Source organism: Meleagris gallopavo, chromosome 2 (genome assembly GCF_000146605.3).
Source record: "Meleagris gallopavo isolate NT-WF06-2002-E0010 breed Aviagen turkey brand Nicholas breeding stock chromosome 2, Turkey_5.1, whole genome shotgun sequence".
Lineage (NCBI taxonomy): Eukaryota > Metazoa > Chordata > Aves > Galliformes > Phasianidae > Meleagris > Meleagris gallopavo.
The window spans coordinates 7,837,914-7,864,023 of record NC_015012.2 but is presented as its reverse complement, the minus strand read 5'-3'; the positions used below and the strand labels follow the sequence as shown (position 1 = coordinate 7,864,023).

At 44.0% G+C, this 26,110-nt stretch overlaps 1 protein-coding gene across 9 annotated transcripts in view; it reads left to right on the top strand.

Moving 5' to 3' along the window:
* Window positions 1-355: 355 nt before the first annotated feature.
* The window catches only part of EHBP1 (EH domain binding protein 1), a 190,508-nt gene continuing 164,753 nt past the window's right edge, over window positions 356-26,110 (top strand). For 6 of the 9 annotated variants that reach the window (XM_019612557.2, XM_031552304.1, XM_010706463.3 and 3 more), the window contains exons 1-2: window positions 356-787; window positions 24,567-24,624. In XM_019612557.2, coding sequence (XP_019468102.1) covers window positions 684-787; window positions 24,567-24,624 — 162 coding nt within the window. In that variant the 5' untranslated portion in view covers window positions 356-683. The remainder of the gene's footprint in view (window positions 788-24,566; window positions 24,625-26,110) is intronic. The other 3 variants (XM_010706466.3, XM_010706461.3, XM_010706465.2) reach the window with 2 other exon arrangements.

Here is a 26,110-nt window from a genome sequence, read left to right as displayed (position 1 = left end):
GGTGTGTGATGATGGGGCACGACTGCTACACCTTTTGTCATCGGCGCGGAGACAAAGAAGGCGGCTCCCCGCGTCCCGCCTCGCTTCCCGGGGTGCCGCCGGGCCCCTCCGCTCGCTGCTGCCGGCGGTGACGGTGCCGCTAAAAGGACGCGTTGATACGCCTCCGAATGGGCTCGCTGTTTGCATTCCTAAAATTGCTGCAGCGGTATAAATATATGCATTTATTCGGGGTGACGGGATGGGGTCCGTCGACGCAAACGCGGTGTGGTTTGTGGTCCTCGTGCGGAGGGTTCTGTGTTGGGAGCGATGGCAGCGCTGCCTGCTAACCTGCCTGCTAACCTGCCTCCTCCCCGGCCTTTTTGTCTCCCGGTCCTGCAGTCTCCACGCCATCCGCTGTGTGAGGAATGACGGTGGCTCCATGAGAGAACTTCCTCGCATCTTTCGCTCGCTCTGCAGCCCTGATTGCATGCTGCTCCTGGACAGTGATGAGCCGTTCAGCTGCGCTGGGATTTCTACCGTGAAGAAAGGAGAGGTGGAATATGAGTTGTAGACATCCTCTCGAGCTTCTTGTGCGTTGTTTTTCCTGCATCTGTATATAAACCTGCTAGTATTGAGCACGCACGCTCTTACACCTACATTGGTGTTCCTGTGACTGTGCCACAGGACCGGTGTTTCTCGCCGTCATGGCTTCCGTTTGGAAAAGACTGCAGCGTGTTGGGAAACATGCATCCAAGTTCCAGTTTGTGGCCTCTTACCAGGAGTTGATGGTGGAGTGCACCAAAAAATGGTAAGAAGTGGCTCGCACTGCTGTGCAAATGAGGAGTGAGTTGTTGATGCTGAAATTGAACAGTGTTGCCTGTTGCGTGTTGCTCGCAGTATGCATGGCCTTGCTTTCCTCACTTGCCCATCACAGAAGCAGCTGTGCGGGATGCTGGTCTCTCTAGAGACCAGCATTTTGGACCTGTTGGTTTTGTTCTGCATTGTGATTTTCTTTGCTGGTGTTATTGTGTGGGACAGTGCACTTATGAACTCGGCACCTGTAGCTTAGTGTTTTTTTTTTTTTTGCTATTCATCTATTTATATTGTAGATATTTTCTAAGAGTCTTTTTCTGACATGCAGCTTGCTCTTGGGGCTGAATGTCCCCTGCTGATGCTGCCCTTAGCTGGCTGAGGCATTTGGGATCAGCCCTGAGCGTGGTGATGTTGTCATCCGGTTTTGATTTTGACTCCTTTACTCGAGAATGTCTCATCTCTCCTCCTTCCTTTCCATCTTCTAAAGGAAAGAGATGAGAGATGGATCCTTGGGAATTGTCTGAAGGTATTTGTTTAGTTGGACAGGAATTTCGAGCAGTAGCGGTCCAGTTGGATGGCTTTGGAGCTGACTAGACAGCAGTTATATTAATTGTGTGGGTCTGGCACAGGCACGTCTTGCTTCCTGTGCAAAATGAGCTTAAGTGCATCTGATGGGGAAGACTGGAAACAGCTTTTACAATCTGCTAGCAAATATCTCCGTTATACAGATACTTGAATGCTTTTATACCTTTGGAATATGGATGTTGTAATTCCTCACATCAGCGTGAGCTGTAGTACCAGGGCATGGAGAAAGTACTTTGCGGTCCTTGTGGACAGAGGTGTTCAGACTGCCCTGAAACAGTCCGCAGCCTCCTCCTAATACTCGCTTTGTCCTATTGGCAAGGCTTGCATTGGCTGCCTTTGCTGGTTATGAGTAATTGCCTCTACAAATTCAAGTTCTATCTCTCAGTGTTGGAAGTGTCTGTCAAATGTGCTGGAAGGCTGCTTGCTGCTCTGCCTTAAAGAAACACTGCTGGCTTAGTTGTTTGTTTACTTCTAACAAACTACCTGCTAGCCTGAAGCGTCTCCATAGATGATCAAGAAACAGAATTATTTTGGAATTTGAACTTTCTTTCACTGAACAAACTTACGAATAAAAATATTGCAAAAATTGAAAGAGACGGTCACGGTCATCTGAGGTACCAACCATCCAATTCAGGCCCAGGAGTTCTCCATGGTAATTGTATCAGGTTTATTTCAGTACTTGTGTGTGTAACGTTTTATGGCTTTTCATCTTCCATTTATTCTTTACACCAGCTCACTTCTTTTTGCTCTCATTTTCACTTTCTCTCTTTTCTTGTGAGTGTGCAGAATGCTTCAGTACTGAAGTATGAATGTTCAGATTGAATCTGCAACCTCATTTCACTCAAGAAAAAGTCACATGCACAAGTTTTGTCTGCAATCTTGTTAATTTAGAAACAATTAACTTCTTGTTCCGTCGTAGAGTGATCACCTAGCAATACCCAGCGCGTTGAGTAGTGATACTGCCTTTCATAACCTCAAACATGCAGCTGACTTATATTTTAGGAGTTCTCTATCTGAGTCTTTGCTTTGCATTCTTTGATGTAACATGCAGGGTCGGTGCTTGCATTGGTTGTGAGAAAAGAGAGGCATGGTGGTGAAATGTGGATGAATTCTAGGAAAAAAAACAATGGGGAAAAACATCATTCACACAGTCATTTGATTATGGGCTTTCTGTTCTGCTTCCTCTTGTTTGAGGAACGTTTTTGTTAAGGCTCTCCAAACATGTGAGTTCCAAGGGAGAAATGAACTCCATATGCTCTTTTCACTGAAAGCACTCCTAACGTGTATTAAGCATCAGAGTTATCGTCTGTGTTTGTAGCTCCACACTGTAAGTGTATTTGGATCAAAATGTGGTAAGCACTGAGTTATTTTAATGTACTGGCATTTGGACAATGCAGTGTTTCTGCAGGAAAAGAATGCTCCATTGATATTTTAAAAGAAATGACAATGCAGTCATAAACACAGTTGAACTGAGATGCGTTTGTGCACGAGGTTGTGCACGGCTGGGCCAGGCTGCGTGCTCTGAGCTGCTCTCTGCTGTTGGGGTTCTGTTTGTCTGACTTTGGGAAACTACTCGTGCATTTGTAGCTGCTCGTGCACAGTTTGCAGCCTCAGGTGGGTTTCTGCGAAGCTGTCATGCTTTTTGGCTCCTCTGAACTTGTGTTGACTCGGAATGTTTTTGCTTAGTGTTCAGAGCAGCTCAGAAACGTGCTGGGAGGTCACTGCCTCTCTGTTGTTGTTGCTCCAGTCTTTAAAAGGCTCACCTCCAGGAACAGCAGCATTTCTCCTGCATAGGCTGACGATCCCTGCTGTCTCTCGTTTCTTATTCTTGTTGGCAGCTTTTCTCAGGTGATTGCTTTGCACTGGTAATGTCTGGGGGGACAGATTGTGACGAGTTGCCCGGTGTTGTCACTGTTTCATTAGAAAAGCTTCATTTTCAGGTAATTAGCAGGGCCGAGTTGCTTCTGTGGCATTCTGGCTGCTCTCTCTGACCCAGCCCTAATTATTGTAGCAGCTCAGTGCCTTTGAAAAATCAAGCAGTTAGTTCATATAGAGCTTCATATAAATAAATAAATGCAGCCTGGGTCTTTAGTATGGATTAGTGAGCCCTGCTACTGTGAAAACGTAATGCTTTGCATTAATCATATAAGCACTTGATTTTTTGAAAGGCTCTTGCTTGGTGGTGCTGGAGTGTGTCATCCTCTGCTGACTCTTGGGATAAGCTGGAGCAGCATGGGATTTTCCAGCCAGCATGGCAGTCCTGGCTTGGAGGAACAGAGCATGGAAGGAAAGCATTCAGGGCTGGATCAGCCTTGTATGGCTGAACTCATGGACTCTCTGGGGGTGGGGTGGTTTTTGTGTTTCCTTATTTCTCTGTATGGGTATCTTGCGAGTCAGGGATTCAACAGGATCTTCCAAGTGTGGTGTGGTCTCATTTCTGAGTTCTTCATATGTGCTTGTCCACCATGTGTTTTTGTGAGTAGGAAAGCTGCTCACCTGGGCACAGGTGCTGCTTGAAACCAGTGGAAATGCGTAAAGATACCATGCTCTCTTGCAGGATGTGTGAAATGCCTGTCATCTACATGAATGGCTTTGCTTTTAAATCGTGCTTTAAAATACACGGAGCTGTGGTGCTCTCAGAGGGTTAAAACTCACTTAAATGCTGCTTTAACTGAAGGCAGGCTGCACGTTCACAAAGTAAGTCACCTATTTTTGTTTCAAATCGGTATGCTCTGAAGTAGGTTCTATATTTTCAAATACATATCTTTCTCTTTTGCAAATGAAGTAATTCTTCATTTTTTTTCCTAAAGACTTTGGCCATCTGTTTCTCTCTTCTATTGTAGTTTCATAACTGGATGCTGCAGGAATTTCAACATTTGGCGTGCACTGCGCATGGGAGGGAGAGGAGCTTTTTGAGATTCCTCAGTTCACACCAGCTTGCCTGCCTTCTGCTCCCTGCTTTCCTGCTGCGGGCACCGGGAGCTCCGTGCTTAGCAGCCAATGCAGGCTGCCTGCTTGGGGTCATTGCCTCGCTTTGCCTAGCTGCTAGGTTTTGTGAGCACCTAAGTGCTGTTAATTACTAAGGGCAATCACATGGAAGCGTGTGGCACAAAGAGAGATGTTGCGGAGGAGTTTAGGAGCTTGGAATTGTGTTTCTTGAGACCTGTTTCTGTCGTGGCCTTGCTGTTGTGAGCTCTTGATGGGATTGGCACTGGCCATGTAAGCGTACCTGACAGGTACACCGTGTGCACAGAAAGCATCAGGCACTTCCTCCTGGTTTTATGCTTTTTATAGCTTTTCTCCTCAATTAAAATACACTCAGCCCTCACGCTCTTGATTTAGATCTTTAATCCCATGCTAAATAATCCCCATCTGCAAATACGTTTTATTGTTTTCTTAATTTGTATCCAATTTTCTCTTGAGGACTTTCTGAGGGGTTAAATTTTATATCAAGCTTATTCTTTCCAAGTGATTCTTTTCCAAATTCCTACCACCAGCTGTGTTGGAGGTCAGTCCCTTTCTTCCTGCAGACAATTAGAACACACGTACTTTCCATATGCAAATGCGGTTCTCTGCCAGCTCGCATCTTTCTCAGCACCCAGAAGAAAATCCTTCATTTCAGAAATGTAGATTTCCTTTGAAGTGTCTACCTCACTCCTACCTTACCAAGCTGGCCAGCAAACTCCTTTTATATCCTTATGTCAGTGCCTTGGACTACAAATTAGGGATTTCTCATCTAAATTGTGGGTTACATTTTGTGCAGTGAAGATGTCTTTAATAGGAAGGGTATGAGTATATGTAAATCCTTCCCTGCTGTATTTCTCATGTTGTTAATGCTGCATATTTACACCCATTTCCTATTTGCAGCAGCCCTTTGGCAGAGTTGGGAGCCCTGTGTGCGGTTCCTAATAGGCTACATTGGTAGAACCAGACATGAAATTTTTTCTTAATGTGGAAGGACCAAGTTTATCATAAATACTTCTTCAGACTTTTATTTGTCTTTGAGAGACTGAATTCTTTCCAGCAGTTCCATGACTTAGTTTACCATCCTAGTAATAACAAAAATAATTGTCTAAAGCAAAAGAGATTAGGTTATCGCCAAGCGTAGACAAATCCATCTTAATGGCCTGCCATTCATTCACTTAAAGAGATGAGGATGTCTCCATGAAGAAAAAAATAACCCTGCCTTGGAGTTCTAACACAGCTTTATTTTTGAGAAGAAGCTGTGTGTATGTGTGTGTGTGTGTGTGTGTGTGTGCGCACTTAACTTCTTTGCAGAGCTGTACAAACAAACAAAAGCTGGCTGTGTTCCTGCAGCACTGTTGCACGCACATAGTAAGGTACGTGCACTGTTCCTTTGAACCCAGTGGACTGGAGCTGGAATAAAGAATTATTTTATTTTTTCGGGATTGGATTGTTGTGAATACTCTTTTGAGCTCTTTCAGTGTTACGAGGTTAAATAAGATGAAATATTATGACATTGTATGGGCCTTAGCTGAGCTGAATCTTCAGTCTCAGGCTGTATAGTGCCAGTCTGTTACTTCAATTAGTTTTTAATTGGTTGGAGAGAGCTGAAACCCCTTTCATAGCACGGAGTGAATAAAGAGAGGAGGCTGATAAGGTTGACTAAATCTGAGGAAACTCTTACAAAACAAATCTTTCAGTTTTCCCAGTGAAAGCATTCTGCTTTGGTGGCTCAATGGGAATGAGGCTGTGTGCTTCCTTTGGGGGGCTCTCCCAGGTCCGTGCACCTGGACAGCGTGGCTCTGCATAGCGTCCCAGTGCTGCTCCCTGGTGTGGCTGCTGGCTTTGCAGGCAGCTCTGGGTGCATGGTGGGCTCCAAAACACAGCGCCTGTTCAGCTGAGCTTCTGTTCTCTGAGAGTTGCACACAGTAAATAAAGCAGGCCTTGTTTTCTTCCTCTTGTTGTCCTTATTTGACTAATGTATTTCTGTGTACAGTTTGTGTAAGTGCATCAGGGCCTCTCAGCTGGAAGGCTCTGTGTTTTGGCAGTTGAGGTGTGGGATACTTGTGGCTTTTGGCACCTAAAAGGCGTTGCTGGGACTTGGGAGCTGTGGGTGAGGCTTGTGCTAACACTAGCAGAAATGCAGCTATGGATGGTGGTGGCTAGAGCTGTGCCTCACAAGGCTTTCTGGGGCTGAGATGTCCCTGTGCCTTATTGTTATTGTGGGTCCTTTTTTATTTCTATTTCACTGTTGTATTATTTGAGACTTTTTGAGGATTACTGTGAAGCTATGGCCAGGCTCTGCAGCTGCTTTGCTGTCTCTGTGGCTACGTATTAATTTCAGCATAAACTGGCTGTGTGTTCTGGTGCCTGTGCTGCCTGATGCCTGAAGACCGTAGCCTCCTTGGCCATCTTGGGCACCAAGAGTAACATATTAGTGCTTGTGCTTCCACAGAGAATCATAGAACGGCCTGGGTTGAAAAGGACCACAATGATAATCTGGTTTCAACCCCCCTGCTATGTGCAGGATCACCAACCACCAGACCAGGCTGCCCAGAGCCACATCCAGCCTGGCCTTAAGTACATCCAGTGTCATAAGCTGACTTTGCCCTCCCAGCTACCCTTGGGAAGATGTTTGCGTAGCCACCACTGTTAATATCAAAAGCTGTATTAAACAAAGTAATTGGAGAATCTGGACCTTTGAATGCAGTTGGCAGCACATGGTGCACTGCCACTCGGCATGCACTGTGAACTTCCTTTACTTTCAGTGACTGCTCATTAAGTAAACTCTGAATCCCTTTGTTTGTGGCAGTACGTAAGGAGGAGATTTAAAAAAGCAGAAAAGAGCTGTCAAAACAGCTTAATTCTCTCTTCCAACAAAGATCTAACTTAGCAGTCTGTACAGTTCCAGCCCTGTTGCTGATCTATCTGTAGTTTTTTGGTCAAGGGCTTAACCTTGACATCTGCTGCTATCACCTGACATCCTTACAGCTCTGGAGTCCTGTTGCTGGCTGGCTGGGCCTCGTTTTTCTTACCTGTTTGCCGGTAATTTCCTTCTGGGTGTACCTGCCATCTCCTGGAAAACCAGTGCAGTGGTTTGTCTCCTCCCGTTGGTAACCCGAACAGTAGGAAAGCTGTGGAAAAGGTTGCAAGAGAACAAAGTGTTTGTATTCCTTTTCTCTTCAAATGCAGATCATAGCTGGATAGAGTACTTGGAATACATTTCTTTTAAGTTAAACAAATGAATTTTCATAAAACTTCCCCTTGTGTTCTTTTATCTTTGGCATGTAAGAGAATTTTAGGAATGGGAAAGTCCTGACCCTTTTTTCACCACTTCCTCTCTTACCACAAAAAGCAAAAGAATCTCGCTGAGGCATATTTAGGACATTCCTGTTTACTGCTAATGCTTATTAAAAGATCCTTTCTTTTAAATGCATCTGGTGGTGGTGCTCTCATCCCCATTTATTGGAATTTGTATGTGTAGAACAGGGTCTCCTTGTGGAAGGTAAGCTCTGCTTTTCGCAATTCATTTTCTTGCTAAAATCATTTCCATTTCTCCCATTAGAAGATAGCTGCTTTGAGCTTTATTGCCTCTGAATTCTCTTTCAGAATTCCAAGACAGAGTTTTAAAATAGTAGAGGAGCTGCTATTTTCTTTCCTACAGGTTCTTTTTTTCATATAGCAAATAGGGTCTTTTTTTTTTCTTTCCAAACTGCACGTTAAGCAACAGTAATCTTTAACCTCAGACTTCTTACTGTGGCTAATGTAATCATGGGATTTTCTGACAGAGAATTGAGAAGTCAGTGTGCAAGGAGCCATAGCAGCAGAACTGCAAGCATCTAGTGCTTGGGACGTCATGCCTGCTTTAGTCCCTCGTGGTGCCACGACAGGTGGCAGTGCCATTCTTTGTCTCCTTTCATAGTGCCACGTGCAGAATGCAGGAACGTGGACATTCTTGCTGCTGGGTTCAGTCCTCTTGCCTGGAGCGGACCCCAATGAAGTACTTACAGTGCACAAGCCTGGAAAAAGTGCTGACTGCAGTGAGCAGAATTACTTTGTCTGAAATAAATTTTGGAGAAGTAAGAATATAGAGAATAATACTTCTTATTTTAGCAACAGCTGTTGGGAGAGCGCTTGCTTGATTTGCAATTAACGATAACGTCAACAAATTGTAATTGGGGAAAAGATAATCTTGACTATGGTAGGACTGTCATCTGCCTTAACTTCTTTATGTCCACCTTGTTGTGAGAGCTGTCCATATCTTTTATGATTGACAAAGTCCTGCTAGGGCCCAGAGGAGAAAGCTGCTGCTTGTTATTGTCACAGAAGGGGCTTTCTGCCCTTCTCCTTTGGAGCTGGGGAAATAGGTGGGCACAGAGCAGGCTCACTTAGGGTTGCCGTAGGTTTTCTGTGACAGATTATTTTTCCTTGTTTGCTGCCTTCAGAAATGGCTGGCCTTGCTGTTTTTTATGTGGCATGTTTACTTGTTGCAGCGCTCCTCAGTGATGAAAAGAATGAGCTGTGAGCTGAGCTGGTGGGCAGGCAGAGCAGTAAGGAGCAGAATGTAAGGCTTTTCTGCCAAAGTGAGCATCTTCTGGTCTGCTTGTGTGGAATTTGGGATAGACAAGGCAAATCTTTTCGTTTGGAGATGCAAAAACAGTGACCTAAATAGAAGGAACCCATGTGTGAAGCAAAAATAATTTGCAGAAAAGCTGTGGAGCTGCCTTGCATTTCTGCCAGCATCATCTCTTTGGTTAGCATGTGTTTCATTGCTGGGGTCTTAGCTTCCTTTTACTCTGAACATCTCGCACAGCAAAACATGTTAAAAGCAGAGGAAGATCTTTCTGGAAGCTGGTAACACGTGACAGAGGAGTCTGTCTCCATGTGGAGAATGTGCAGATGTATAGCTCAAGATGTGGTGTGCCTATTTGAAATCAGGTGCATGTTATTGAGCTTTCTCAAAAGGAAGGAAAGGCTGGATGCTGATAATGAATAATGGTGGTAGCTGCTAAGGGACAAATCCAGTCTACCTATGTGTATTCTGGGAGGCTACAGAACGCAGGGGCTACAAATCTGCTTTTGCTTTAAAGCCATGTTCTGCACTGCTAAATCAGTGAAGTATCTCATGCAGTAATGCGCAGCCCAGGACCTCATCCTTCTTTTGGGTTCCTTCTGTTCAACAGCCATCACTCTGTGTGTTACACAGAGAGGTTTGTAGGGTGTTCCTCTTTAAAACCAGATTTTTTGTCTTGTTGAGCTTTCAGACCTGATTTTGCTGAGCAGGCAATGCACATATATAGGTGAACTCTTGAGTATCCGTGCAGCAGCTCCATAGCTTCACTGTGCCTTTGCAGTCACTGTCAGACAGCACCTACTCTTCCTTTAGGCAGGGGAGAACAGCACAGAAGTACTTAATCTAGAGACATGCTCTGCTGTCAACTAATTGCCCAACTGTGAATAAAATGAGGCTTTGCTCAAACATGGGTCTTCATGTTTCACTTTAATAATTCATAAGAGTCACAATTCTTTCAGAACCTCTTTTAAAAGAGAGGTTACAACTTCTCTTGATCCATGGTAATTACAGGCTCACCTTTTTTGGGGAACAGCAATGGCAACGATCTTTCAGTTAAAAAAGAAATCTAAATTTAAAATGTTCCAGTGGTGAGTGAAAAAGTGTAATTGAAACATTCCTACCTTTAAGACACAGGAAGGAAAAGTCTGGTATTAATAGTGTATGATATTTAACAAAACAAAAACACGAAAGCAAGCTCTCTGAATGCATTTGAAAGGTGCTCTCCTATTGCACATTCTGTTTGAAGAAAGATTTCTAACTTTGTAAATAAACCCATAGTGTGTATATGGCCTTCAAATCCACGTGTCTTCAAAGTGGCACATCACTCTTTGTCACTGTGTTCTGTTTCTGTACCAGATCTCAGTGCAAGCTGTTTTCCATATAGGTGGCACATGCCACTCTGCAGATGGTTGATGTGCAAAGGGAATAGTGCAGTGTATGCAAAAGCCATACTTCCATTTTCTTATGATTTACTGCATTTGTGCACACCAACAGGAAGGTAAGAATATTTATAATTTTTTGAGCTAATTGTCAAAGCTTGATGTATGTCTTCATTTGAACCTGGGCAGCTGGTTCTGTATATATGCAGCTGTGGGAGTTGTATTTTTTTCTGTCCCTAAGCAAGTTAGCAAAGAAACTGTTCACTGCCTTTCTGCCCACGTGTAGCCAAAAGCTGCGTTGTGTTGTTGAAAGTAGTAAGAGTTTGTAAAGCTATGTAAATTGTTGGTTTCTCTAAGTAGTATTTTTGTTCATTAGGCAAATAATTCTAGCTTGGTCAGTTCAGCGCCCTCATTTGCTCAGAACAGACTCGATACGTTCTTTGCAGCTTTTTCTATGCAGGTATTTTTGATTTTGGGGGGCAGGGATAAAGTCCCTTTTGCTTATCGTATTGATGGGGGCTGTGGTCTAATGGTGAAAGCAGCACAAGTCAGAAAGTCCCCATTCCATACTATGCTTTATTTCAGCTTCTGTGTAATTGGAAACAAGTCATCTTTTGTATCGTCACTAATTTGCACATGCAAATCATCTTCCGTCAGCTGTCTTACAGCTTTACATCCCCCATGACTTACAAGTAGGATTTATGGCTGCTGTTAAAGGCCAGGAGACAGCAGCATTTCATTCTGTGGTACCGGCACAAAGCAGTGGACGGGGCATTTTGCTGTGCAGAAATAGCTGTTGAGCACTGAGAATTTCTTTGCACAAGGGTTCTTTGGCCCCACAGCTCCGCTGTTAGCAGTGGAGGACCTGCAGTAAGCTTCTGGCCATGGGGAGCACCCTTTGTTTGCTCTCTGTTTTCCTTTGGGTGGCTTGGAATTCTGACAAGAGTGTATGTAATGGATAAATGCCAGGATGGGGGGAAGGAAGTAGTTTGTACTGGCAGGCAAGTACATCCTCTCTGGGTCGGCATTGCTAACATGTTTTATCCAGCGGTGCTGAGATATTACAGAGTGACAATAACCATAAGGACCAGGCTGCCTCTCGGTGGAAGCAAGGCATGCCTGAAGCATGTAATTGCACTTGAAAGGCTACATGCTGATGGCTGCAGCGCAAGGAATTCAGGGAACCTGTGCTGTGTGTGTCAGATCCACTTGCAAACTGTTGTGACAGGCCGACTGACAGTTCTAACTACAGTGCTTCAAGAATACAGAAGTGTTTGTGTAAACTGAAGCACAGGGAAAGGAACCTGTAAAGTTCTGTGGAGACTTCTGGGTGTAAAGCTGGTGAGATGATGGAGCTTGGTTGCAGCTCCACCAAGGCAGCTGCCACAGTGCAGGATGTGAGCTTACCATTACTGCGATTCCATCAGAGCTGTGGGAATATTCAGCTTAAGCTTGGTGACTGTGCATACACAGACTGGATTAGAATTACTGACACCATTTTTGCTTTCCTCTTGTGTTACTGCAGAATTTATTCTGTGATTTGTTCCCTGTCTGGATTTTAAGTGATGGCTTTTTTCTTTCGTAACTCATCCACAACATCAGTCCTCAAAACTACTGCTTGTAGGAGAGGGAATGTGACTGCTGGGAGTAAAATAGCACTACCCTGAAAAAATAGCACAATACTACACAGGGCTTTTGCTGTTATTATTTTGCTTGTTGGTTTCTTCAGTCCATCTGTCCTGTAATTTAAGTGCAAGGAGAGAGAAAGTGGCACATGTGACGTCTGAAATATTTTAGGTTGACCCAGAAGAAGCACTCAAAGTTGGGTCAAGAAGAGCAGAAATTCTGGCTCTTGTCACACATGCAGCCAGCCATGGCTGTAAGTCTGGTGCTGGCTGATTCTTCAGGACAAGGGCTGTACAGAAAACAAATGCTTCAGTGCTGGAAGATACAGGTGGGCACCTAGTCACTAGAAATGGGGTTATTTACGTAGTCAAGGTTGCAGTGTTTTGTCGGTGATTGCTCAAAGCTTTCCCCCTCTGATTTGGGTGCTCTGTCTGGAAGCTCTGGGTACGTATGGTCCCTGTCCATTTCTTGGGAGCAATGCTGAAGAGAAGAGGGAGCCAGCATCCATTTTCAGATTGTCTCTCAGCCCTAGTGTCTGACGTGAGAGCGTGGTCCTGTCAGCTTTGCTGCCTCTGCCCTCTTGCTGCTCAGAGGTCTGTGGGGCAGCAGATGTCCCTGGGCCCCTTGGGATTTCAGGTGGCTCTGCTTGTCTAGCTGTGGCCCTGCCTTTGTCTGGGCTGCGTTCTGCTGAGAGCTGCTGGAAAACAGGGGACGGAAAGCCACCAGGAAGGTGTCAGTGCTGCGCAGCAGCTGTGTGTTGAGCTGGAAGAGCGAGCAAGGCCTGTGTGCATCTGTCAGAGCCCAAGGGGCAAGGTTAAATTAACAGATCAAGCTGAGATAAGTGTTCTGTTTAAAGTCTTATCTGTGCTCAGAAACTGGAGAAGTCGAGGAGGGCTGACTTGTAGTGCATAATAAAGCTGAACTGTGGTTTGAGCGCATGCAGTTAAGAGGTTTGCAAGGCAACGTTCCTGTTCCTGAGCCTGCCCTCTGGAAGGTCTCCTGTGATGGAGCAGGGACTTGCGCTTCTGTCTGTGGCGCCAGCCTGGTGAGGGCCAGTGTCCAAGCTGAGTGCTCTGCAACCAAGCATGATAGAGTTTTGCAGGCTTCAGCTTTTAAGCCTTGCTTCTTTAAAAGATGTAAAAGTGCATTTTGTATCAAGTATGCTGAAATATGTGGAAAATCTTATTTTGGAGAATCTATGGTGTTTGAGTGCCCACACATTGCTATTGTCTGAGTTGATGACGCTGCACATAACTGTTTTTCCCCCTCAGTGCTCTGTGTGCAGTACTGGGCTACAGAAATCGATTCCTGTTCCCTCGATGGTTAGTTTATAGAGCAAATCTTTATTCACTAGGCTTCTTTGGTCCCAATTAAGCAAATGCATCTAAAGTCGAAATTGAGATTTAATAATTTAACTTAGTCTTCATTTCATTTTACTGTGGTACCCTTCTGAAATATTTAAATTATAATTTTTCTTTTTGCCCTCGTTTTGTGCCACATCCCACACTGCTGGGTTGTTTTTTTTTTTTTTCCTTTTGTTGGGTGTCTCATTGAGTGTGAGAGGCTTTGTTTCTTACTTGGAGTGGATGCCTCGTGGCACTTTGTGAGATTAAGAGTGTTTTGTTCCAGGAACCAACCTACCTTCCCTTTCTGTTCCCATTTCTGCTTCCAAGGAGAGCAGCTTTTCACACCAGACACATTTGTGTTTACAGATAAAAATTTTTTAAATTAGAATAAAATTGAAATCTAGGATGAGACAAAATTATTTAATCTTTTAAGCCATGTGCTCTATGGGATAGAGGGGCTCTGTCTCTTTATCCCTTTGCCTCATTTAATGGTACAAGACTAGAATCCAGCCTGCAAGACATCAAATCCACTTAATAAAAAGCCTGGCCAGCATCCAGGAGTCTCTTCTGTGGCTGCAGATGTTACATTACAACTGCCCTGTGTGAGGACCCATCAGCTTACTGAACAGCTATCGGGCTGGCACAAAATTGGGCATTGGATTTGAGCTTTTTTGGTTCTTACGTATATAGTGCCTGCTGTGACAGCGCAGGAAGAAGGGGGAGGTCAGTGTGGTGGTCAGCACGCCGATGGGTCTCAGCCTCTAGTCACAAGCCTTGTGTGTGATGGGTACCAGAGTCCTCAGCATTGGGCCTAGGAGCAGTCGGTGTGGGTAGTGTTGCTGCATCTCCATCAGGAACAGGAGGAAAAGACAGCTACAATTTGTATCTCAGAAGATTCTGAAGGCAGGAAGGACCTTTGTTGCCTTGAGGGATGTCCTCCTGTTGGATACTAGTAGCTAAGTGTGTGCTTTCCAAGGAAGAGGCTGAGTAATAGGTAACTACTCTGAAAAGCCAAGTGTGAAAGAGCCTGCTGCTCCGGTAGCAGTATGTGGCTGCAGGGCTGGTTGGGCTTCTGGAGGGCTCAATCAGTTTCAGGCCCTAAAAATTAGACAGATTTTTAGACTTTGGATGTACAATTCTAGATGAAAGAGACAGTGATGCATAAATAGAAGTAAATGGTGTTGCTTTCGAGATGGACTTCTGTAATCTGAAGTGTGAACTTCTGTTTCAGGAGGCAGCTTGGAAGCCACGCGGCAACTGCTCAATCTGTCTAATTAAGGAATTGCTCTAAATTTGTAGTCTTTGCAAGAGTTACTTAGCCGTATCTTCTTTCCAAGTAATTTCTCCTCATCTTTTGGCTGTACCTTCCCAGAGCAGTTGTAGAGAGGCTACCAACATGAAATGGGGTGTCTCACGGGCAATGGTGGTGGCACTTTCTAATGGCCTACGCTTGGTCCTCTGAAACAATGTGCAGAAATTTAACTGATAGTTAATGCTCTTTTTTTTTTTAACATGCAAGTGTATCACACCTTTAATTTTGATTATTATCCATACGTAATTTTCAGCTGCAAAATGTATCACATTGGCTTATTCTCATGTTTTGCCTTTTGAAGGAGTCACTAAGCTTGGCATGTGGTTTATAGAGGTTTCTGGGGTTTTAGTGCGCAGGCATGAGATATTGTTTGGAGTCACATTTTAATGGCAAGGTTCCAGGTCTCTCCATGACATTTTGAAGCTGTGGCTGGTGCTGAGGACATCAGCATCGGGTGAGTGGCTGTGGTGCTTTTATGTCCAGTTTTGCATCTGGATGTGGCAGGCTGGTGCTTCTGGAGCAGGGAGACAGGAGGAGGTGAGTTCTTTCTTGGGAGCAGGACTGTGTGGAGGGCAGCTGGCTTTAGGCCTGTTGGCCACTTCACCAGCAATGTCAGGATCAGAGCTGGAAGAGCAGCTTGAGGTTGCATCTTCCAGCACCTCCTTTCTTGGGAGAAGACTCTTATTCTGTCTGTCATGGCTGACAACATTGGTGAAATCTGAGCTGCTGGGTAGAGACAAGGAAAGGAGCTAGCATAGCAGGCCACATTTTTATTTCCCCCTATTTTTTTTTCTTTGTGATATTAATTTCCAAGAGGAGGTTGATGACAGATGAGGAGCCTTTAATTGGAGAGCTCATTGTGCATGAGCTCAGAATAGATACAGATTAATTCAAGATTTGATAAAATCATCATTCAGACAGCCAAGCACGAGCTTGTGTCACACAGACTCCCCACATTGCCCCCTGGCTGGACACCACACACTGTGGATCTGCCTGCTGGTTTTCTCCATGCTGGGGCTGCACCATCCAGCCCTGCACTGCATTTCTCTTTAGAGGTGTAAATTAAGAGTTTGCACTGCCTCTATAGCTTCAAGTATGTATTCAAGCTTCTCAAACTTTCAAGTTGTGTGGAGAAAGGCTGCTGCGTGCCTTAGTGCTCATTTGTTCTTGTAGGTATCAGTGTTCCTCTGTTGACAGTGTGAGCATCATAGGTCCACCATCTGTGCACCTGAAGCAGGTGATGTGAACTTTATCTTCCAGACAAACCCTGAAAGCTGGGGCTGTTTTGCACCTGCTGCCTTCTCAGAAATGTATGGAGTGTTCACAGGTTCTCTGCGTCTTCAAAATACAGAAGTTGCTTTGTATCCAAAGCATAGCCTTAAAAAGCAAAACAAGCAAGAAAACCTTGGTGTTGTCCATTTAGAAAGGAGCTTCAAAAGATGCATCTGTACCTGCACACACTGAGCTGTCATTGTCCTCTGGATGAGCCCACGGGTTGCAAGGAGAGGAAGAGGATGGGTGCACTAATGCAAATATTTCTGAGGCTTTTGTCAGAGTCCTGACATGGCCATTGGAATGGCACGTCTCACGGACTGCAGGGTGCAGATCCTTCTGTCTGAACGCTACTTGCAATAGGAAAAAAGTGTCTGTTTTGTGACAGGATCTGAAGTTTCGTGCATGCTTTTAGTATGGAAATCAATTGTTTAATGCGTGCATTGATTTATTTTTTTTTTTGTCAGGCTGCATTTTTGACACCAGGTGTCAGACAATTTCATTGCAGTTGTGCACTTATTATGAGAACACATCTAGCATTTATATTTGTGGTGCTTCCAAATCAGAAAGGATGAAATGTAATAGCTCAACATATGCTCAGTAATACACATGCTGTCACATGGAGGTTCAGTCTTCAGCTTGTGAAGAGGTGTATGTGGGTGATGGAGCAGGATCAGAACTGAGGGGCAGGCGGATGTGTAGTGTTTGAAGGCTCTCTGAGGGCAGTGTGCTGACTGTGAATCGGAGCTGGAATTTGGATTCAAAATAATTGGCTTGCTTGCTTAAATTTGCTGAAATTGTTTTCCTCGTTCCTGTTCCTAATCTATATGTGATTGTTTTACACTGCAGTGAGCACAGGTACTTACAAAGAGTGAGGCAAACACCATTGATTGTCTGTGTCCATGTAGCAGAGCGTGGGGCGGTGAGGCTGTGTGAAGGCCTGTGCTTGGCTTTCAAGGCAGAGAGATGATTCTAGTGCCTCACCTTGTTAAGCCAGCTTCCAAACCTGCTGTTATGTCTGAGGTGAAAATGAGTTGGACTCCAAATGAGCGTGTGTTTGTTGACTTGGCAGCTGGCAGGCCCCAGCTCTGCAGAGCAGAGCAGTGAGTTGGTCACAGCCTGGGAGCAGGTGGGCTGCTCAGGCTGGTTTGTGCAGCGCCTGCTCACACCATGTCCCACTCAGCGGGGCTGTGACCCACTGGAAACCAAAAAGTTTTAAACTGTGGATTCATTGTTGTTACAACGTAGAGGAATATGTGCTCCGAAAAAGAATTAAAAAAAAAAACAAACACAAAACAATACAAAAAACCCAACCATATAAGATCAGGCACCTGAGAGATCTGAGCCATGTGAGCTTTGCACTCTAAAGCAACACATTTGTTTTGAATGTGTAAGGTGTACCTGCACAGCAAGCCTTGCCCAGAGCCTGAGCTTGAGAGCTGTGTCTGTCATGTTCTGCCCTAGTGTGGCTGGGGAGCCTGGTTTCACCAACAGGCTTTAGGTGGGCTTTGTTGCAGGGTGCTGGGAAGTGTTCCTAGGCTCTGGGATGGTAGGGTGTGTGGTGTAAGACTGCCTGGCTACATGTTTGCCTAAAGCAGACAGGGCAGTAAAGGAAATAATTTCCAATGGGTCTCTTTGGGTATTCTGCGGTATGAAATTCTGTTGAAAAAAGCTTTAAGAAAAGATTTTGCTATGCAGTCCTGTCGAGTTTGTTTTGTTCAAGATCCTCTGCTGTGATAACTCCTTGAAAAATGAAGCTGAATCTGTCCTTGTCGCTTGTTCTGAATAATGGAAGAACTTGAGCTTTGTTTAATCCAGCTTGTTCTGCAAACTTCATTTATATTTGGTTTAAGGAAACCGAGTCATCAGCCTTACATGCTGCACATTCCATGTTTAGCCTTGTAAATAGATGCTGGGCAGATTCAGTAGCTCTCACTGTGCTTCTGAAATAATCAGTGTCTCACTTTTTTCCTTTTTTAACCAAGCAAAGCCGGACTACAGCTTCTTACAAAAAGCATATTTTGGGATGTAGAAGTCTTATAGATGTTGGTCAGTTTAGCTACATGTGTACTAAAAATAATAGGTTTTCATCAGCTTGTGTTTTGAAAACACACCTAGAGGCCTCTAGTGGGAAGAAATGGAGGAGTTGTATGCCAAAGCGAAGATGCAGAAGTGGAGGGATCTCAGCCAGTGTCACCTTGCTTTGCCTGTTCAAATGACTGCTTTTTTGAAATTCCCCAGCCTCACTATGACTGTAAGGTGGTGGCAGTGAAGGAAGAACAGTCTTTGTCATCTATCAGACGCTTGAAGTGTAGGCAGTGCTGCGCTGGGTTGGGACACTGCAGTGGTGCAGCAGATGCAGGCTGGCATAGGTGGTGCCTGAGGCTGCTCCCAGGCCTGCAGCAGCTCCATGGGGAGTGTGTGATCCCCTGGGGCTTACTTTGCCACTGGATGCATCTCAGCATCTTGTGTGATCACACTGAATGATACCTGGATGGCAGAGAGATGTTTTGTTGCAGGCAGACAGAATCTATGACGGTTAAGGAAGGCTGGCAAACCCCAAACCCTACTCTGAAATGCAGAGCTTCATCTAACAATGTGCTTCATCCAACAGATAGCTGGGGTGTGCTTTATCTGCATACCGTCTTTATTTTCTTATCAACTTTCTGACTGTTACAGTCAGTGCTGTATCTTCACTCAGCAGCACGGCTAATTTGGCAAATGTGTCAACATGTTACATCATTCTTCCCAGCATCTCTAGGTCTGTTTTAAACATTGGTGGTGACTCGACTTGCCAGAGCTGTGGAATTTCATTGATTGTGACCAACAGGAAATTCTGAAGGAGGAAGCTTTAATATAGAGCTTACAGTAAGCTGTTGCTTGATGAGTTCCTTGCCTGATGGTAACACAGACTGCATGGTATTGGACCCAGTGCAGAAGGCTGCACTGCAAAGAAGTCTTTCCAAATTAATTAACTGTAAAATGAGGAAAAGGTAACATTCATCCTAAATTAATGGCAGCGCAGAACTGATGGCATTTATTTTTTAGAGGCCATTAAAGAGCCTTGATAACATTCCAACAGTCAGATAGAGAACAGTGCCGGGGGGGCGGGAGGGCTGGGTTCTGATGAAAGCTTCACACGTTGTGCTGGTTGTGCTGGTGTGCACAATGCAGGGGGGCAAAGGTTGAAAAAACCAAAATTTTATCTGAAGTACTTTAACTTCAGAAGTACTTCGCCTTCAGTGCTCAACTAATTATTGTTATCCTTCAATAGGTGCATCTGCATGCTATTGTGCCAACACTGCTGTTTCTCTTGTTAATTACACTCTCTTATGCTTGCTTCACAAGACTAATCTAGCTGCTTGTAATAATTAATGCCATTCTAATCAAACATGGTAAGAGGAAAAACCAGCTCCCTCCACCCCAAAAGCAAAACCCAGCCTGAGCAATTGGATGCCAGAGCACAGGCTGTGCGTGTGTCTGTGTACATCGGAAATGGACTTTGGTAATCACAAGCGTGTAAGGATGGCTGGGTGCAGTTAACCTTGTTACAAACAAGTATTGGTATGCATTTACTGCCCTCTGAGCAAAGGGCTGTTAGGAGTTGGTCCTGCCATCGGCTTCAGCCACCATTGTGATTTTTTCCAATGACAGATGCTAAGTGTAAGTCTTCTGTAGTTGTCTGCTATCAAAATCAAATCATAGGCTTGGTGGAAAAATATGCATCTTTCCTGGCCAATGATATCTGTTTTTGCTGCAAACAAACTTGCAAAACAAGAGCTAACAACAGATTAATACCTTTTATGTCCTTCTCTCACAAATGATATTTGGAGAGTTCTGTAATCAAAATACCATGCCAGATATTTCCCGTAATGGTCAGACTGAATCCCAGAAGACCTTGATTCTTGCTCAGCCTCCATTGCAATCACAAAAATTTGTGGCATATAAGGTGAAGGTCTGATGGCATAGTTCTTTTCAGTCTGTGGAATGTATTCAGGAGCTTGTTAAACAGTTGTGGGTCTGGAGAAGTCTAGATCTAGTGTTTCTTTTTATTTTTTCTCAGTTGTTTTAATGGGAGAATTGAAGATAGCAGAACTGTAGCTTCCACCTACTGGGAAAAGCAGGCATGCTTCTAAGTTATAGATGTTGTGTTAATCTGTTGTTTTTAATCTCCTTTTATTTTCTTAATTTGTAGGACTATGATGAAGCTCTTTCCTGAGCCACATACTTGGAAATCATAACATTCTTCGTTGTTTTGCTGAGTAACTTTCACTTGTCAATTGTAGATAATACAATAAATATTATCATAACTATCCTGTTTTGTGTTGTGAAGCACGCAAAAAAGTGCTGGAGCTCAGTGAAGGACTATCTTAAAGCCAGTGGGCTTGAAGGAAAGAAAAATGCTGCTTGTGCAGCACGGGATATAAATTTTATTTTTTATAGCTGACTGTTGGTATTTGTTCAGCTTGCCACACAGTGGGGTTTGTATTTGGAACAATTTCTGAGTTTACAAGGTATGCTTACAGCAAAAATACTGAATCTGATCTTCAACCCCCTTTGGAGGGAGCTTTGTTTGCTTGTCCTGGTGGTTAATGAGCAGCCCAGGTTTATGATGTGCGGGAGGAGAGACGTCTGCGCAATCAAATATTACTGAACTGCTTTAAATGAGCAAAGGGAATTATTTGGTTTTGGCCATTTCCTAGCACTGAGGTATTGCTAAGTAACCTTCAGTGCAAATGTGCTGGTTAAAAGCTGGGCTTTTTCTGTCGTGCGTGCATTGACATAGAAGAGTAATGAACAGATTCTGGAAAAGAACGTTGTTCACGGCTTCTTTTGTAAAGCAATTCCATGAAGATACATCTAAGTGGTTGGATTTGTGATTTTCTTGAAGAAAACCTCATAAGAAAAATGACTGTGTTGATTTTGGTTAAGCATGTGATGTTCAACAGGGAAGCTCATCCTTTGGGATATTTTCTACTCCTCCCTGCTCTCCCCATTCCTTTTAGCCAGTTTTCCTGCCTCCATATTGTGATTACTTTCCTCTCTTTATTTTGGCAAAGTACCTCTGGAAGCGGATTTCTTTTGAGCTGAAGGAGCACTGTGCTCTGTACATTACAAAATAAATACACAGCAGAAAAGGCCTCGGGGGACGAGAGGTGCTGCTGCTCTCCTATCAGCTTGGCTCCATCTTCTCCATGTGAACGGAGTCTCTAACTTGCTTTTTCATGTGAGCGTATGTATTGTTTTGTGTTCCTGGCAGAAGGAGTCCTTCAGAACTGGGAAGTAAATCCAGTCCTGGTGTCAACTGCCTGTATGCAACAGCTCCCACCCGAGAGCTGCACTGCGGCACCAGCTGGCTCTGACAGCCTATGTGAAGCAAAGCCATGGCACAGATTGACATGATCTGGAAGAATTAGATACGGTGTAAGGCCCGTTACCAGCTTGGTGCATGTGCCTGTGTAGTAGGAGAGGGCTGCCTGTGTTTTACTGCCTATCTCTGGTTGTCTTATATCCAGGCTTTTTCAGATTCCTGCAGTGGCACTCATCAACGCATGGCAATTGTTTAGTGCTTAAGTTTTTCAGCAGAATAAGAGTATTGCATCTACATACAGCCTCTTCATTTATTTATTTATTTATTTATTTTTCTTCTTGAGACACTTAGCATAGCCATGTGTCTTTTCTAGAGGACCCCATAATGAACACTGGAACAGGCTGCCCAAGGAGGTTGTGGATGCCCCATCCCTGGAGGCATTCAAGGCCAGGCTGCATGTGGCTCTGGGCAGCCTGGTCTGATGGTTGGCAACTCTGCACATAGCAGGGGGTTAAAATGAGATGGTCACTGTGGTCCTTTTCAACCCAGGCCATTCTATGATAATGAAGGTGTTGGTGCTGCAGGAGTGCAGGTGTGGATCAGTTCTGCTTTGAACTGTCATGTTCCTGCACTGCTGCTCTTGTTCTCACCTCTTTTTGTGTGGCAGCCTGGTTCTCTGTGCTTAAATATTTTTGGGTCCTCTCTTGTCTGTTCTCCAGCTGCAGATGTGGGCAACCCTGAAGCCATTGCACAGCATCACTTTTTCTGTGGCACATTTGATGTTAGAAGGTGATCCAGTGCTATTGGCAGAAAAATCACTTGTGATGCCAGGAAGTACAGGATAAAACCAGGCAGAGGAAAAGGATCTTGGCATTATCTGAGCTGGAGCTGCAGGAAAAGGCAGGACCTAGGTAGCATCCTCAGCTTCATTCCCAGGGTCTCTGGAGGGCTGTGTGTCTGCTGGCTGCCTGCCTGCAGAATTGGGTGTTGGCCAAAGCTCCTTGGTGAGCTGGTGCCTGTACCACTGGCAGTGTCTGTAAGGAGCCATAATCTCTCTGCTTTTGTGGCCTACATCACTCTTCTGCAGGCCTTGTATGAAACAGCCCTTTGCCTTTGTTGTCTTTTTTTTATTTTTTGACCTTGAGAAGCTGCCCAGGTACCTTTGGCACAGCCCTCCTTCCTTTTCCCTCTGACTGTCCTCCAAATCAAACCTTGCTTGTGTTAGAGACTTGCTGTGGTGAATGATGGAAAAGGGCTGAGCAGCTTTACTCCATTACTCAGCTCTTACCCTCTTTCTGTGCCCATAAACTAGAGCTGCTCTAGTGTCATGGGCTGTTACGTCTTTTTGTTTGTTTGTTTTTCCTGCTAAATCGGGGAGTTAATTCTACCTGCAAGTGTTCCTCTGATGAAAGCTTGTGGAAACTTGCTCTTGAAGTCTGTCAGTAGATCTTGAGAATATGGAAAGACTGCATCAAGAATGTCTGTCCCTTGTGCACGCTTAGTAGCTGACACACAGCTGGGAGTGCCATGGCACTGCGGGAGTGCCAGGGCTGTGCTGTGAGGGGAACAGGGAGGGACAGGCTGCTGAGCTCTGTCCTCCTTGAGACAGAGGGAGACCAGACACTTGAGTGGCTTTGCTTAAAGGCAGTCGCTTGGGGCCATTTCTTTTTCTGCAAGCACAGCTGCTGGGGCTGCATGCAAGCAGGTCAGAAGCTGATGTGCCAGATGCAACCAGGTGAATGGGCAGCTGTCAAAGTGTAACAGCTTGAGCTCATTGCCAAGCAGCGTTTTATGGCAGGAGCCTCGAGTAGAGCCAACAAACAGTACTAAAGAAGCTGTGAGGGTGAGGTTATAGAATATAAAATGGAGTAGATTATTTCACTGTACATTTCTCCCAGACTTGAAGTGAAGAGAGATGTTAAAGGAGGCAATAAGATTAGCAAATAGGAGCCAGTGTCCTTATGTCATGCACAGCACCTGGCCTTTATCTGTTTTTTGTTTTTTTTCTTCCAGGATTACTTTAGTTCTGGTGGTATTTAAATGTAAATTGTAAGTTATCTATTAGCTCTATTGCAGCCTGTAGAAGTGAATAACAGCTCAATGTGAAAGTATGTAATATGGTAGGCAGCACTTCAGCAGTGCTTCAGATGAGCTCTCAGCCTGTTAAAGCTGTTAGCTGTTCATTAAAAGAGTGGTTATGGAATCTCTCTCCAATTCTGAGCACTTGCATAGATGTTATTTAGATTCACCTTATGATATGCTCAAAGCATTCACTAAATCTTCACTTTTTCTCTAGCATATTTCCCTCACCTAACTGTGATTTCTGAACAGGAAACACTCTTTGCTTTTGGCTTTAGGAATGCAGAACTATACAGCACAATGTCTCAAAAATCATAGTAGTAAGCAGAGTCCCAGCCCTGGAGCTTTTACATGGCAGTATGATCTCTGTTGGAAACTGCTGGCTGAGTCAAGCCTGCTGATGGAAGTTGTGTCATCAGGCAGGAAACAACGAGGACCAGAGGGTCAGGAGCCTCCGGAATAGGGGTCATGGATCTGGGAGAGGAACCAGAAGTGCAGTAACAGGGTGGGAAGCAAATCATGGGTCAAAAAAAGAAAAACGAGACTGGAAGTTAGGTCTGTGTCAGAAGTCATTTGGGGACAATTGGGGAACTAATAAGGAAGAACTAATATGACTCTAATTATTAACTGAGAACTAAATATTAGGTTTGAAGAGAAAACTGTGTGTACTGGAAGTGCCTTCTATTGAGTTTGTATCTATGTTCACTGCAAGTACAAGATAAAACAGTGCCTTGGAGAGCCATGCTAGGCTTCAGCATGCTTATCATTTGGAGCTGAAGTTGAGGAAGCTCTGATTTATGTGTCTGTGATCATCCAAGGAGATTTCAGTACATGATGCAGTACTCTGTTCTCTTGGTGTTTGAGGTATTCAGGCAGGAAGAATATCCTTTGGGGATGAAAAAATTGAGATGTTTGCATTGCTACTTAGCAGAGCTTTTTCAGTCTATCTGCATAGCAATTCAAGATAGAGTTTGCATTGATACGTATTTTGATTACTGGATTGTTTCAAGGGTGTCTGTGAAGAAGCTACATTTGCAGAAGTGAACTGTGGGCTGTGTCCTGTTCTCTGTCCTGCGGAGAGATGCCTGCAGGCAAGGAAAGCAGAAGGATGGAGCATGAATGTGCTGACTGTAGGACAGTCTCTTTCTGTAAATACAATGCTAATTTTCCTGCAAAATCATTGATTCTGATAGTGCTTTTAGAGAAGCTATTTTTAAAAGATAATGACATTCTTAGAGAATACATTATTTATTGCAAGAGCTTTAATATAAACTGTTTTCATATTGATTTTGTTGTAATTCAAGCTGTATTTCCTTTTCCTCAACAGGCAGCCAGATAAGCTAGTGGTGGTTTGGACAAGAAGAAGCCGAAGAAAATCCTCTAAGGTTAGTTGATTCAGTAAGTTCCCACTCTGGTGGCAAACAGTCAGCTGTGTGATGGACTTTGGCTCTTGAGTGTGGGGAGCAGTAGAATAAATGAGGAATAATTCAATTCTTCTAACTCAGTATAGCTGTAAGGTTCAGTACAAGCTGCTTTTGATGTCAGCACTGATTTATGGAAACACTTAATTCTGATTTCTGCTTGAGTTATTTGTTTAGCATGAGTGCATCACATCAGTTCAATTTTGGTTATTAATTGCTAGACTACGTTAAAAAGGAGAATGTTTCACTACTAGAAGTGTCTTAAAGATAATTATGAAGAATTTGACAGGCCTGCAGGAGATAAAATGTGAATAAGGGACTATTTTACAAATAGAAAATGCTGCAAGTCAAAAAGAATACAAGCAGTCTCTTTCAGCCCTATGCAGTAACTTCAAATTAAATTTTAACGTGGAACTCCACCAAACACCGAGGAAGTCTGTGAATTTGTGTTTAATGCTAATGACATAAAGTTTGTCTTGCATTGAGCTGTTTTTTGTATGCATAACGTTTTCACAAGCAATAGCTCTCACTTCTCTGAACTTCACCTTAGTTTCCTTCCTGCAGTAATGAATGTGAAAGTGTTATTAGAGTACTGCCTCTGTTGAAAGGTGCTTAGTTTGTGTACACTGTGTATTGAATGCTGTGGTGGTGAGATGCAGTTATCTTGCCTGGAATCTCCTTTGGGCCTGAGTAGAAGGGGAAGATGAGATGGACAATTGTTTTTATGGATCTATTTCTGTAGAAAATTAAGCTAAAAACAAATGCCCTGTACTTGCACTTTGACTGAAACAAACAGCAGAGATTTCTAAATATCTGCAGTGTTTAATGTGGCCGTGTCTTTGTGGGATTATATTACCAATTAATTGGAGTAAAATCGTCTGTTAGTCCTAGCTGTCAGTTATTGCTGTGCATGGGAAGGTGGGGAACCTATTGCATGTATACAGCAAGACAGCAAACACTGTTCACGTTGGAGGACTTATTTTGTCAACTTGTGTCCTCTGGAGCAGGGTTGTTCTCCATCTGCCCAAATATTGCTAACTGAGAGGGGGAAAGCTTGAATGAGCTGGAGAAATGATGAGTCCCAACTCCAGGCAGGCCTGCAGGGCATAGAAGGGCTCTGTGCTGGTCTCTTCTCTCCACTTTGCCCACAGCTTTGCTTTTCACCCTGGTCAGGCCTGTGGCATGTGATCTTATCCAGAAGAGGAGGTCTGGGACAATTCCTTAATATTTCTGTTAAACAGAGGTTGTCAAAGCTCATGTGTTTGTAACTCAGTGATATTCCCAAGAACTCTGGGACAGTGGAGAGAGGACACCTGTAACACAGAATGTATCTTGAAATATTCACTGAAAAATCTAAATGTTTAGAAAACACTATATATGGTTTCCTACTCTGCTTAGGAGACCTTTCTCTCTTTCTTTCTTTCTTTTCCTGGCTGTCATGTGTTTTTCC